At 38.3% G+C, this 13,481-nt stretch overlaps 1 protein-coding gene across 1 annotated transcript; it reads right to left on the bottom strand.

Moving 5' to 3' along the window:
* Positions 1 to 11,877: 11,877 nt before the first annotated feature.
* LOC137498993 (uncharacterized) lies at positions 11,878 to 12,778 on the bottom strand. The gene is made up of 2 exons (XM_068226976.1): positions 12,723 to 12,778; positions 11,878 to 12,513 (listed from the first exon to the last, which is right to left on the bottom strand). The coding sequence occupies exons 1-2, from the start codon at positions 12,737 to 12,739 to the stop codon at positions 12,105 to 12,107; spliced, it is 426 nt and encodes a 141-aa protein (XP_068083077.1). The 5' UTR covers positions 12,740 to 12,778; the 3' UTR covers positions 11,878 to 12,104.
* Positions 12,779 to 13,481: the final 703 nt, after the last annotated feature.

Here is a 13,481-nt window from a genome sequence, read left to right as displayed (position 1 = left end):
ATTGCATTTGTTGATATATTGTGTATTATTTGTTTGTAACAACACTTTCCTTATCTATATTATATAATTTATTGCCAGAATTATTTGTATTTCCCTTCCATTTATCACAAAGCCAGGTAAGTATGTTATAAGACTAACACTTGTACATTGAGTATACAACTTCCGTTAAGTTCATTTAGCTACTGCATCGCTGGTCTGCAATAAAACAACTTAAAATTGCTATGAAAAGATTTTCCTGAATGTATACTTTGATTTGATGTGCAATACATCAGGTAAAATTAATGCAGTATATTTTTTTTTGTTCCGTTTGCAAAACTTAAATTTTCTCCTTTCAAGCAAAGTGAGGGTTAGACCGTTTTTGCGAGCATGTCTTCATTTGCTCTGCTAATCACTTCCCGCAGAGCCAGAATGTGGCCCATTGTGCTAACGCTGCACAGTGTGCCGAATCCCCGTTCTAGGTGGAAAAAATTAATAACGTCGTTAATAGTGCTGGGATCCTATTAAAAGTTGGCACTATACCGTTTTCGAGGTCGCTGAATTCATGTCTGGCATCGTCTAAAGTGTACGATGTTCGGGGGTAAATATATAGGGGTGAGGGGCAAGGGGAGGTTTGAAAAATGACCGAAAGCAACAAAAGAATCGTCCATTTACGGGAGTAAAAACACGATTTGGATATGTATGTTATAGTTTATAACAGTGGTAAACATACTATTTAAAACTGGATAAAATATGAATAACAATGAGAATTTCAGTCCAGTATTCTTGTTATACCTTATTTGAGGGAATAGACGAAGGCACTGTATGCAAGTTCTTCCAGATTGAAAAGTTATTTTAAATTGGTATTAAACATAGAACAAGGAAATATGAACAAAAAATAACATTTATTTTTTAAATAAAAATATATTCGTCAAAACCATAAGAATATTTCTTTATAGCAAAATTTCATTTTCGGGTCCTGTTAATGACGTAGTTCTAGTAAAACACACCTTACACACGAAAACAATTATATATATTATTTCCATATAAAAAGTCAAGATTACACTCAGAAACATTTCATAAAAGACGTGAAAGGATCATATTACAGTATTTATAACTGTCTCATCAATCTCATCCCGTTCACAATAACAACATGTCCAATGTTCATTCGTCCCCTGATTCGTCTGTAGAGTCCAGAGAATCGTAGTCGTTGCTATACTGGTCTTCTTCATTTGATGTGAAAGGATCTTGGGAGTCAGTAAGTAACTCAATAGCTTCCATAGGTAGATTACCAGGAGTTTTACGTGGCATTGTTCGGTACTTGTTTATTAAGGGATTTGGTGTAATCAACAACATCTTAAGCAAGTCTCTATTCGTTGAATTCCTGCTACATTTTCGAGTATGAAGTTCACGCAACCTCCAACAATCTTTATTTCTAGCTTCTTGAGCTTCTTCAGATAAAGTTCCTATTGGCACAAGAAATTGTTTAATTATTTGAGTAATGTGTACTAAAATGTTATGCACAGTTACGGGCATATAATACCACGGATATGGTTTAACATACAAAGCCGCAGTTTGCGCACCAAATTCCTTGAATTTATTCACATTTATTTCAGAGCCAGAAGAAAGAACAGCTAGTAATACATAATATATTTTTATTAAGCCTTCATCTTTTCCCGCTGGATCGAAAAGAATCTTCAGCAGCAAACGCGACTTCCTCCAAACTACGCGATTCGGTAATATCACAAACATTTTGCTTCTTCGTCTTTACGGACGAGTCCTTAAATTCCTTAGGGTGACGGCCGGCTTTGTCAGGGACACAACTTGTTTTCAGATGATAACGCTGGATCAATGTCGTCTTGTTCACTTAACACGATCAAATCCGTCACATTTAATCTATCACAGAATTTTTCTCGGAATCGTTGTTCTCTTCTTCCTGCACTCTCCCATTTTTGTTAATATTACGGGATATCAATTTAATTTTGTTTCTTAGCTCCTGAAATTGAGTGTCAGTAAGAGTTGTAGGCTCTAATTTATCCATAACATATTGAAATATGACTTCTAAACGCCCCTCTTTACGACATGACCGCCACGCGTTGAAATATTCTTCTCGCGGTAACGCCCACATAGGCACTGAAAATAAGAAAATAAACCATTATGCACATTCGTGCGCAACCAAACCACTACAGATCCTGAATCTACATTAAATTTCTCATCGAATGACGTTTAAAGTAAAGTGGCTCTATGAGGCACTCATAAAGTTTTTTTCGAGCAAATCCTAAAAACAATCTAATTTTCTACAACTGCTTCCTTTTACAACGCACTGTAAATAATTTATTCAGTGCAGAACGCTTGTATTATGCTTAAAAGTGAGAACATATACCTATTTTCACTATTCCATGTGCCACAGAATACAAAACCTCGTTGAAATCACTAGAAACACAACGTTCGGTTCACTCTGACACCTCCTATCAACTGAGTTGATAACTGCCAGGAAGACGTTTCAGCACCTGTCCCCACCCTCGTACGCACCAGAAAGCGGAAAGAAAGACTGAAGGTCACCATCTGGTTTGTTCACTATCGAATGAGCCTGGTTTCGCTTTGATTTGCGACAGTGAATTTTTTCCACCTAGATATGGGATTCGACACACTGTGCGCTGCTGCGTCAAGGGTGGAGCTGATTCTGTATAACAAGATCTTCATAGAAAGTTTGTACAAAAAAGAGAGAAAGCTTATAGGGATATTTCTTATGCAGGAATATCATCTTTGCTTTATTCCATGATGCTGGGGTTGAAGCATTATGGAAACAAGAAGTGAAGAATTTAGCCAAGTGGTTTACTGTTTCATCACCTGTAACCTTCAGAATGTCAACAGAGAGATCAACATTACCGGCAACAGTTCGTTTCTTCATGTTGTCTATAGCACATCTGACTTCCGAAGGAAGTATATCTGGAACTTTAGTTACACATTTTAGGTCAGGTGCTATCGAAATTTCCTTTGTTTTACTATACAGATTCTATAAAGGTCTCTAATAAAATTCAAAATCTCCTCCTTTTCAGTAATTCGACCATTGTCTCAATCAATTGCTATGGTCTGTTTTTTTAATCAATAGTGAGCTTACGTTTAGATGCCTTTAAACTTGTTCTTAAGGTTTCTTCATTGAACTTCTGTATATCAGCTTTCATTTCTCTTCTTAAGGTCTTACATAGCTCAGAATATTCTATTGTGTCCCGATCAGTTCGAATTTTCCTTTCTCTTCTCTTCTGTATCAGACTTTGGTTTTTCACTGAATTTTGTTTGGTTGGTCGTTATTTTTACATAAGCCACTACAGTACTTTTTGTGCACTTACAACTAACATTACTGCTAGGTCTTCTTCCTTTGTTACCTAAGACTTTCTTTGGATGAATTTTTGGAATTCTTCTTTGTTTCTTCTAAATTTTTTCGTTTAAGAGTTTTTTTCTTTCATCTCTTACACTGATTTCAATTCTTGCTCTTACAAGTTGCTGATCACTGCCAGTATTGAATTTGTTTAAAACCGAGACGTCTTTCACAATATTAGGCGTATTTGACAGAATAAAGTCTATCTCGTCTTTAACATTGAATTAGGGCTTCTCCATGTCCATTTCCGGCTAGGATGCTTTTTGAAGAACGTGTTCATTATTGGCATGGTGGTATATTCTGAAAATTGGAATAGTCTCTCTCGTCGTTCGTTTCTGTCATCAATCCCGTAGTTGCCCACACTGAGTCGCCAAGTCCGACTTTTGCATTAAAATCACCAACAATCAGTTGAAAATGTCAATCTCTTCCCTTTTCACAGATTTTTCAAGACTCTCATAAAAGGACTCAACTTCTTCATCTGAATGACTTGAAGTGGGAGCATAAACTTGTACAATCTGCACTTTGTACCTCCTCGACATATTCAGAACCAGTCGAGCAATTCTGCTGGATACCCCTAATACCGATATCTTGTCGATGATGTTCTTCTTTACTAAAAACACAACTCCATTCATTTTTCCTTCCAGCCTGCCATAGAAATAAAACAAATTTCCAGATTTAAGAGGAGACAGTCTTCTCCTTTCCGATGTATTTCACTTAGGCCAACAATACTCCAGTTGATGTTCCCAAGTTGTTCTTTAGTCTCTTCTAGTCTATCATTACCTAGCAATGAGCGACCGTTATAGGTACAGACATTGAATATTTGAGGTTTCTTTGTAATAGATCTTTGTTTCTGAGACATCAAAACTGCTCCCACCAGGATATCTGATTGTGGGAATATTTTACCTCCGGAGAATTTATTAACTCTAACTTCATTCATCATTTGACTTAAAGGGTGCGAAGCTTAATCACCACGCCTGCTTCACTGACGGATTGGTGATCCTGCCGGACTGATCGGCTGGCCAACCAAGTTTCCCACTGGGGTTGAGTATCTAAACCTTCCACTGGGATGCTTGGCTTAACAGGGGCACCTGTTGTAGATTATGTGCTTGGAGTTGAAGTCAGAGAGGCTAGAGAACTCAAACTTGCCGAGTCCTTATGTTATTGTTGCTCGATGGATTGCAACGATGAATCTCACTCCGATTTGTCAAAATCAAAAATACTTTTCCCAGGACCCGGGTTACTACTACAAAACGTTTTCATTCCTCCCACGAAGCGGGGGGGGGGGGGTCTTTTAGACGGTGACCCCGTCTCTCAGGCCGGGAGATTTATTACGGTGGAGATGCTCGGAGAAGGTCATAAGAACTGTCCCGGCATTCGCCTTAATGCAGGGGAATGGAAAACCATTCCCAGGACAACCGTCGGTGTGGTGCAGCATCGCCCCGTCTCCCAAATACAGAGGCGTAGAGCCACGGTAGAGCCTTGGCCACCCCTCCTCCGCTCGGTTGGCCGGACGGAGTGCAGAGCTGTTGGACCACGGACCAGCCGTGTGGTCCAGCCCCTCCCCGTCTCCCGAATACAGAGGCGTAGAGCCACGGTAGAGCCTTGGCCACCCCTCTTCTGCTCGGTTGGCCGGTCAGAGTGCAGAGCTGTCGGATTACGGACCAGCCGTGGCCATTTGTGCGCCGAGACCCATTCTGCATCCGTCGACACATAGGGTTAGTCTGGATGGAATGTTATATACTGTAATGTACAGGCGTAAACGGTTAAGCACCACACATAGCTTCATTTTATGGTTCAATGTCCCTGTTTTTATGGTATACCTTACAAGGGCGTAGCGTCTACCTTGCCGGTGTTGTCGCATCTAACATACTGTACCAGGAATGTCTAAGGGCGTTATGTCATTATGTCGCCAAGTATTTGCAACAGAATGATTAGAGCGTCCAAGCTAACGAGACGGCGTGGAAGCTCAGAGCGAGTGAAAAAGTACGCCATCGGCTGTGACGTAATCGCCACTTGTAGCTGATTCGCTATCGTCTGGAACATTCCAGAAACCTTTTTATATCTCGGAAACCCGTTCAGATATAAAAATGAAGCATATCACCGTAAAGCGCGATACTTGTATGTCACCGTGTTAAAATTTCAAGCCAATAGACCCACAGGTTACGGAGATAATGCGGTGGAAAGAAAACACATTTTTCTGTGAGCGAACAGCAGTGACCTCGATTGCGCATATAAAATAGAGCGTTCAGGGAGGTAGAATCAGTTATGCATCGTAACTCAACCGCGATAGTGTGTCGTAATGACTCTGTGCGGGTCGCGAACGTGGAACTTTGTCGTTCGTAATATTGTACTATTCGCCGGACTTATAAAATTCTTCAACAGTGAGTCGATACTTTGAAAATATCCAGCGTGTGTCAAGATTAACATATCTCCAATATTTACTTGGAACTTATAAAATTTTCAGCCTGTATTACTGTAAATTTTTAACTTTCGAGTGATAACTCGGGACTTATAAAATTTACCACATGTGATAGTGTGACTTTGACAATCGACTAGTGCTACTTGAGACTAATAAAATTCATATCAATGATACTCAGGACTTAGAAAATTTCTTGAGATTAACATTTTCAGTGATTAAATTTATCGGATGTTGTCTTATTTGTGAACAGTAATACAAAACGATACAGTGAATCTTAAGGGCATTTTACCATAAATTAAGGAAATATTGACTTAGTTGAAATAAATGAACAAATATTATTTGCTTAATATTGGTGCAGTGAACAACTAGGAACATTCAAACATATGTTCGTGTGTGGTTAGTGATCTGAACTTTCACTTCACTCTTTAAATTAATTTAAATCCAATACCGAGAACCCAGAGAGACTGTGGCATTATTTTTGTGTAAATAGAATGAGTTGTACTGTGAACTGTGTAAATAGAATAAACTATTCTTTGAACTGTGTTATAAAGATAGAATTTCGAATCGAACAGTGGACTGTGCTTCGCAACTTCTAACTGTACTTTCATTTCAAAGTGAATTCTTTGCTAGTCAAGTATCTTTACTTAGAACTATGCTTCTAATTTCAACTTCAAATGATAGAATGTGGCATGAACTGTAATACTTAGTGCTATTTTACTGACTTCCAAATAAGTAGAATCGTGCTAGTTCAACACTCTTATAAGTTAATCCGTCAATTGAACCTTCTAGTGTCAATACAATTTAACACATGACACAGAAATTTTGACCGAGTGTTGCCATTATCATATCAATCTGAACGAGGTACGACGTGGTACGACGTGGGAGATGGTGCATGGTACGACGTAGGAGATCGTACGTGGTAGAACGAGGGACTGCACGTGGTACTTCGTGGGAGATGGTACATCACGACATCAATGGAGCTGATCAATGCTGTTTGCTGTACTACATTTCACCAGTTCCTGCTTAAATAATAATTCAGGTGATACGAGTGCCTTTAATTTCAAAACTTCTTAAACTGCAAAGACAGTGATAAAATTTTGAAGTAATTTCAAAGTGATGAATAATCCGGTTCAGTCACTAATTCGTAATAGACTTCATGAACTAATAACTTTATTTTATTCAAGTGTTAATTCAAAGAACTCAAAAAATTCAAAGTATTCTAGAAATTTCCAGTAATATTTTTTTCAAGTGACTGTAGGCATTTTTTCCTAGAAAGACTGTAGGCATTTTCTTACAAAAGACTAGGTTTCAAGTGTTAACTTCTTCAAGAAAACTTTAAGTTTTATATGATATTGAATATTCCAAGACTCTTTTGAAGCAACATTAATTCATGAAGTGATTCTTTTAACTTTCGTTTGCTACGAACATTTATTGAGAATTTTCTACAATGCAATAATCATTATTACAGAAAGTAAGTACAATTGATTTGGTTTCACATGCGAAATAATAAAGTTTTCTACGCATCATATCAATTGAATAAAGCTAGCCTTAGAAACAGAACATCTATTATTTCGCACTGCGAGTACCTTTCTCTGTACAGGCTCCTAAGAACCGAACACTACCTAGGACTCATCTAATGCTCCTTTTCCATCACTTTTCCTGCTACAATACAGAACCATATAAATGAGATATATTCCTTTTTAATTCAGTAATTAGTATTTTCTACCAACAATCCAGCAGATTTCCATAACACATGTCAGAAGAGATATGATTGCCATCTAGCAATGATTAATTGCACTGATATATAGTACAGGGTCTCTGTTATAAATTCAGACTGAGCGCAGACTGTTTGTACTCTGCGCTACAGCAGTTGCCTCAGCCCAACTTACGTCGCACGCGTCTGCCCTGCTATAAGCGTGTATACAACCTTATATGGAATTCTACCTTATAAAATATGCTGGTTGTGTCATTCTTCATAATGAGGGACTTCATAAACTCCATTAGGATTTTCTGCACACCAATAGCGAGACTTATGACTGTTCACACGACCATTTAGATGAAAGAACACAAAATGTGGGTCGAATAAAAGCTCATTCAATGATGCAAGATACCACTCACATTATCTCACTCTTGTGGCTGGATCAGCAGGGCCGTGCAAACTTGCACGGTTTGATGTGTAACATCTTTGTAGGTCTGTGTAGAGAAGAAACCGAAACCCCTACTTGTTGTGCTAATTTTGTGAGTGATTTATTCGGTGACCGTTGAAGATTCGCACCAGTGCCATCTAGCTTTTCCTCTGTTAAAACAGTTCGTGTGCGCGCATGTTTTTTTTTATTGAGCACTGAGCCAGTAGTTCCAAATTTATTTACAATTACGTAAATCTCTGCTCATGAAGGTGGCACTTCACCAGGAAATTGCTGAACAAATGCATCGCGTCACCGTCGAGCCGACTCGTACTTAAAATAACTTTTACAGACGAAAATACGAAGTTGCAATTATAACTGTCTCATCATGGCAACAGCTGAGATTCAGACTGGCTACTGATGCCAGGTCGAACGCGTGCGCGCCTCCCGTACAGCTGCTTAGGTCTTGGAGAGTAGAAACGCCGCTGGATGGTCTGGGTTTATAAGTGAGACCCTGTTCACACATTCATTATTACTATTCCAACCATGTATTATTCTTCATATATTTTTATACATTTGGCGTGTTATTTGGGAAAAATGTTTATTTCCTGTAATTCGCTAGTAGGACGCTCCAAAGAACTTCATCGTCTCCTCGACTGGACCAGTTTCGAACCAACAACACTCAAGAAATTTCCATGTTACGCCACTGATACTTTACTATTTTGGTAGATAAAGCAAATAAAAATGGCGTATGGCTTTTAGTGCCGCGAGTGTTCAAGGACATGTTCGGCTATGTAGGTGCAGGTCTTTTGATGTGACTCCCGCAGGTGACCTGCGCGTCGTGATGAGGATGAAATTATGATGAAGACGACACGTACACCCAGTCCTCGTGTCAGCGAAATTAACTAATGATGGTTAAAATTCCCGACCCTGGCAGGAATCGAGCCCGGGTCCCCTGTAACCAAAGGCCAGCACACTAAGCAGTTAGCCATGGAGCTCGACGTAGATGAAACAGATTATATCCCACATATTTCAATTCATTAAATCTGTATATACTGATGCCGGATTTAGAATGTTAAACTAGTAGTATTTAATTTCTTGTCGTATTGTCTTTCTTGTTGTACACTTGTTGTTGTTGTTGTTGTTGTTGGATAATTATGTTTTAACTTTAACTTATTATTACGCTACTTTAAGTGACCATTGCCACAGAGATATTTCCCACTTGCTATGTATTTGTTAATAATAACAATAATAATTGAACCGGGAGGTACACCTCAACACCGTGCATTTAAATGAAGCGCCCTGAAAAACGCTATCTAACACATAAACTTGAAACAACTAGTGCAAGAAGTTGAGGACCTAGGTCAACATATGTCACTACTGAAGTGATAGAGTAATGCGTTATTTTAAGGTTTCCTAAACTGACTGGATTTCTCACATTTTTTGGTGTATCACAGTTGTCAACACTTCGATCTTTTTCCACCAACTTTAAAAGTAACCAACTGGAAATTTTGTACATATTGAATTAGCCAATAAAAACTGGAGGTGTGTCGGGCATTAGTACAGATCTCTTTCGGACCTTCCTCTCGGTTATAAAAGCTGGCAATTTTTCGAGCTTACTTGTCTTACTGATCGTTGTGTTATTGAGTGTGTGTGCTAAGAGAGGAGGCGAGCAGAACATCAGATAATGTAATGGCCACCATATTTCTAACTCTGTAGGTATCTCGAGAGGAAGGTTTCCAGTCTTTAATAATGTAACTGTAAAGTTGCGAAAATGTAAGTTTTTCTTTCTAATGTAAACGTTCAACTCGTCTATTGCACTTCACTAAAATCTGGGGATAGAGAGTGCGTTACGCCCTCGAATTCCAATTCAATTTTAATCTGCAGGTGACTACGATTTTGTAACTGTTTTCTCAATTGTAAATTGTAACTCAACTTTTCCATCTAGTTACCTCAGTTTGTAGAATGGGATCAGCCCCTGTAACGTCGGGCCAGGAGCCCAAGTAGGGTCTTATCTTGTGTGCAAATGTCTGCCCCCGCAGCGTTTTGGGCCAGTAACTTTAACCTGTACTTTTCACGAAAGCCCGGTTGAATGGGCACTCTGTATCATTTCTTCTATGTAAATTTGAGAGACAACTGATAAGGTCTTGTTAAATGTAGGTTGTGTCTAGAGAGGCCAGAAAGTGTGAATTTTGTTGAGCAAAGACGCTCTAATCACAAAAAGTAAAAGTTAAAGCTTGCCTTGAGTAGGCTGTAAGGGTTTGAGAGCGTAGTCTCCTTGGTAGAATTATAGAGCATAAAGGCTCTTTCTTGTAATTTGTGTAAATACTGAAAGGTGCCTTTGGAAGGCTGTAACTTGTAACCTTTGGAGGAAAAGGTGCTCGTGAAAATTGTGTGATTTAAATTAGGAGATTCGTCTCTTTGAATATCAAACTAAGCGCAAATGTAGTGACGCATGGACTTTTGTAAATTGAGAGCTTGAAGCTCAAATTTTGTAATTAACCTTACAGGGTTTTTCTTTTTTTCCTACTTTGTATATAACTGGCAATGTACCTGAAATCTAGTTCTGTTAAAATTTAATATCTAAAAAGAAATATAACCTTTATTTTTAAAGTTTTAAATTAATCTTTGTCTGTCGTAGATAGACCCAATGAAGCCAGCATCTTCTGTCACCTCTCTGTTCCATGCAAACACGGTAACAATAATAATCTAAAACTTGCTTTCTAAACGTGTTACTTTGTATAGGTTATTTCCTTTGAAGGACATTATTTTGGTATTTTCAGCTGATACACTCATGTTGAATTTTTATGAGGCATTCTGAAGAGTGAATGGAGATCTTTGCTGTTCATCTCCATCACGCTAAGTCTTTGACAAACAATATGGCATCTAGTTGTGTGAGTTGTCTGTTAATTTGTATGTGCCATGCTTTTATTAAGGCATTCATATAGGTGATTTGTGGACAGGGTTATAAAAAGCAAAAAAGGTGGTGATTATTGTTTAAAGGGAAAGTGCAGCTAGTCAACCGTCCCGTCTCACATGTAAGAGGAACGCGCTTATCGGGAAAAGAACGGGCATGACCGTGGAGGCCAACCTAACACTGTCGGGTCCATTCGAGAGAGAGGTCGGATAGGAAATATGAAAGTGAGAAGACAGCAAAGTCGGACTCAGCTACGCTCCTCGTGGTGACCGGCCCATGGTCCGGAGTTGAGAACCCCTGGGGGACAATGAAAAGAAAGACATTATTCGCGCTGTCGTAATAACAAATGTATGACTGTCTACTTGCGTACATTGACCAGTAGTGAAAGGAGTTTAAGCTGGAAGGTATGGTCAGAAAAGGGGCAAAAAAGTTCTAAAAATGCATTGAAAAGGTACAAAAGGTGCTGATGAAATAATTTTATTAAGGTTTAAAGCAGTTAACTTACATGAATTGAGTTCTAATAATTACTCAACATGTTATACACACAATATTTCAAAGTTTCTGAGAGTAAGCCGCTGGCGTTTTGAGCTGAGTAGATCGTTAAAAAGCGAAAAACTCCTCTCGACATCTACAGAAACTAATCGAGCATATCTTTCAGCACTCGTAAAGGGAGTTCAGTTGAAGTTGCAAAGGTTTCCACATCTGGTTTGTTCTTCAAAATTATTTCTAATTTGTCTATAGTAAATCCATCTGTATTGTCCATAACTTCTTCCACTGTTCCTCCTCCATAACTCCCCCTTAAACTTTGACATGGTTGTGTTGTGAAAAATACGCTCTGGTTCGGACACGGCCAAAAAGAGAGTGCACAGTAGATAGATGGTACGTTATATTCATGCCAGTACTAACTGAACTTAGTTTAAACTGTTGCGACATCATTGTTTACATTTTAACCCATTAACGCCTGAATTATTTTTCCCTAAATTTTTATTTGTTTTTTACATTATGACTCTAAGTAACACAAACACACTGAAAAAGAAATGTTTAACGTTATTCATCACTCAGTTTTGAAAATATTTGCCGTTACCATATGGCAACGCTAGGCGCTTCTACTACCTACTTATATTGGATATCACTTTGATTAAAAATTTACACTCTGAATCATCGGCAGGCTACTATTCTACATTATGATTATTATTAAATGTAATACTACTAAAATTCAATAACAATTAGAACTTCACATTTGATATATTACACACATCACTTCTTTCTGTGTTTGTAAAACCACACGGTCTAGCCAGTATGAAGAGGAACAAAACAGTCGATGCACAATCCCACTCCACACTTCAAGCACATTGTCCTCACACTGGATTTACAGTTTTCATTAGCGCACCTTTTCCTCTTCTTTCCTTCTGTGTGCTGGACAAGGTGGTCAGTTTTATCAAGTCTTACAGAATCTGATATGCGGCCGCTAAGAGAGGTCCGTGAAACTGCTGGTCGTCCAGCTCCTTCGTTGGATAACTTTATTTCAGCGTTAGCCAGTAATTGACGAGACGTCAGGTTGTCAGCTAATCCACCTTCATCCTCATTTCCAGAATCCTCATCTGTGTCTATATTTGGTATTGGTGGTTCAATAAACACATCACCGTCAATATCATCATTGTAAATGATGTCCAGTGCTTCAGCAAGTGAAAACCCGCTCCTAAAACAATAAAGCAAAATATACGTTTTACTGAGTATAAACGCCTAGCGTTACCATATGGTAAACTTGAAATTCGGAAGCCATAACTTCCACATGTTTTGAGTAAAATCATTTGTTATGGTCATAGAATGTATATTACACTATACAAATAAGTATAACACCAAAAAATAATCCATGTAATAATTATAAGCTTATAAAAATGCACTTACTCGAAGCGGATGTCCATTTTTGCTGCACATTCAGCGATAGCAATTTTTGAACTGTCTGTATGTTATTATTGTAACAAACACGTCAATGAGCGCTACATTGTCGTAAGCGCGGTTCCCTTATAGAGCGATAAGCAGTGGTACCAATCCGCCAGCACAACTGTTGAAAGTACAGTAACAGCTTTAATAATGTATTACATGTGTTACCATATGGTAACGCTAGGCGTTAATGGGTTAATTTGATTTCACAAATGCGGATTGGTCATTCTTGCTAAGGTTTGCCATTGTTACTGGGGATTTATTTATTGACTGGTGTTGAATTCTGATGAAACAAAATGTTAAAAATTTGTTAAAAAAATGAAAAACCGAATAATTTTTTAACAACGCAGATAAATTTGGCGTGAAAAGGTGCTGAAACATGAAATCGGAGGGAAAAGGTGGCAAAATATACTAATGTCCGTTGCAGGAAAACCAATCAAAGTTTGACTGGAGTTTCATTGGCAAGCAGTGTGGCAGTCATCGTGTGTGAGTTGCAGAAACAGCAGTCGTTAAACTCAAGGATGCTTTTCTTTCATTAAATACAACTGATTAAACGTTTCAATGATAAATACATTCAAGTTCATGTAGAAATTGCGATTTGAGTGACGTACTATTTTGTTTTCCGTAGTCATTATTCTCACATACGATCTCAATCTTGAACATGGAACTAGTTAATTCATATCAATCAAATCTTGAAATAAATGCTTAGCTCTGACATATTAA

This window comes from Anabrus simplex, chromosome 3, assembly GCF_040414725.1.
Source record: "Anabrus simplex isolate iqAnaSimp1 chromosome 3, ASM4041472v1, whole genome shotgun sequence".
Taxonomy (NCBI): Eukaryota; Metazoa; Arthropoda; class Insecta; order Orthoptera; family Tettigoniidae; genus Anabrus; species Anabrus simplex.
The sequence above is the reverse complement of the archived record's forward strand: the minus strand, read 5'-3'. Positions and strand labels throughout refer to the sequence as shown.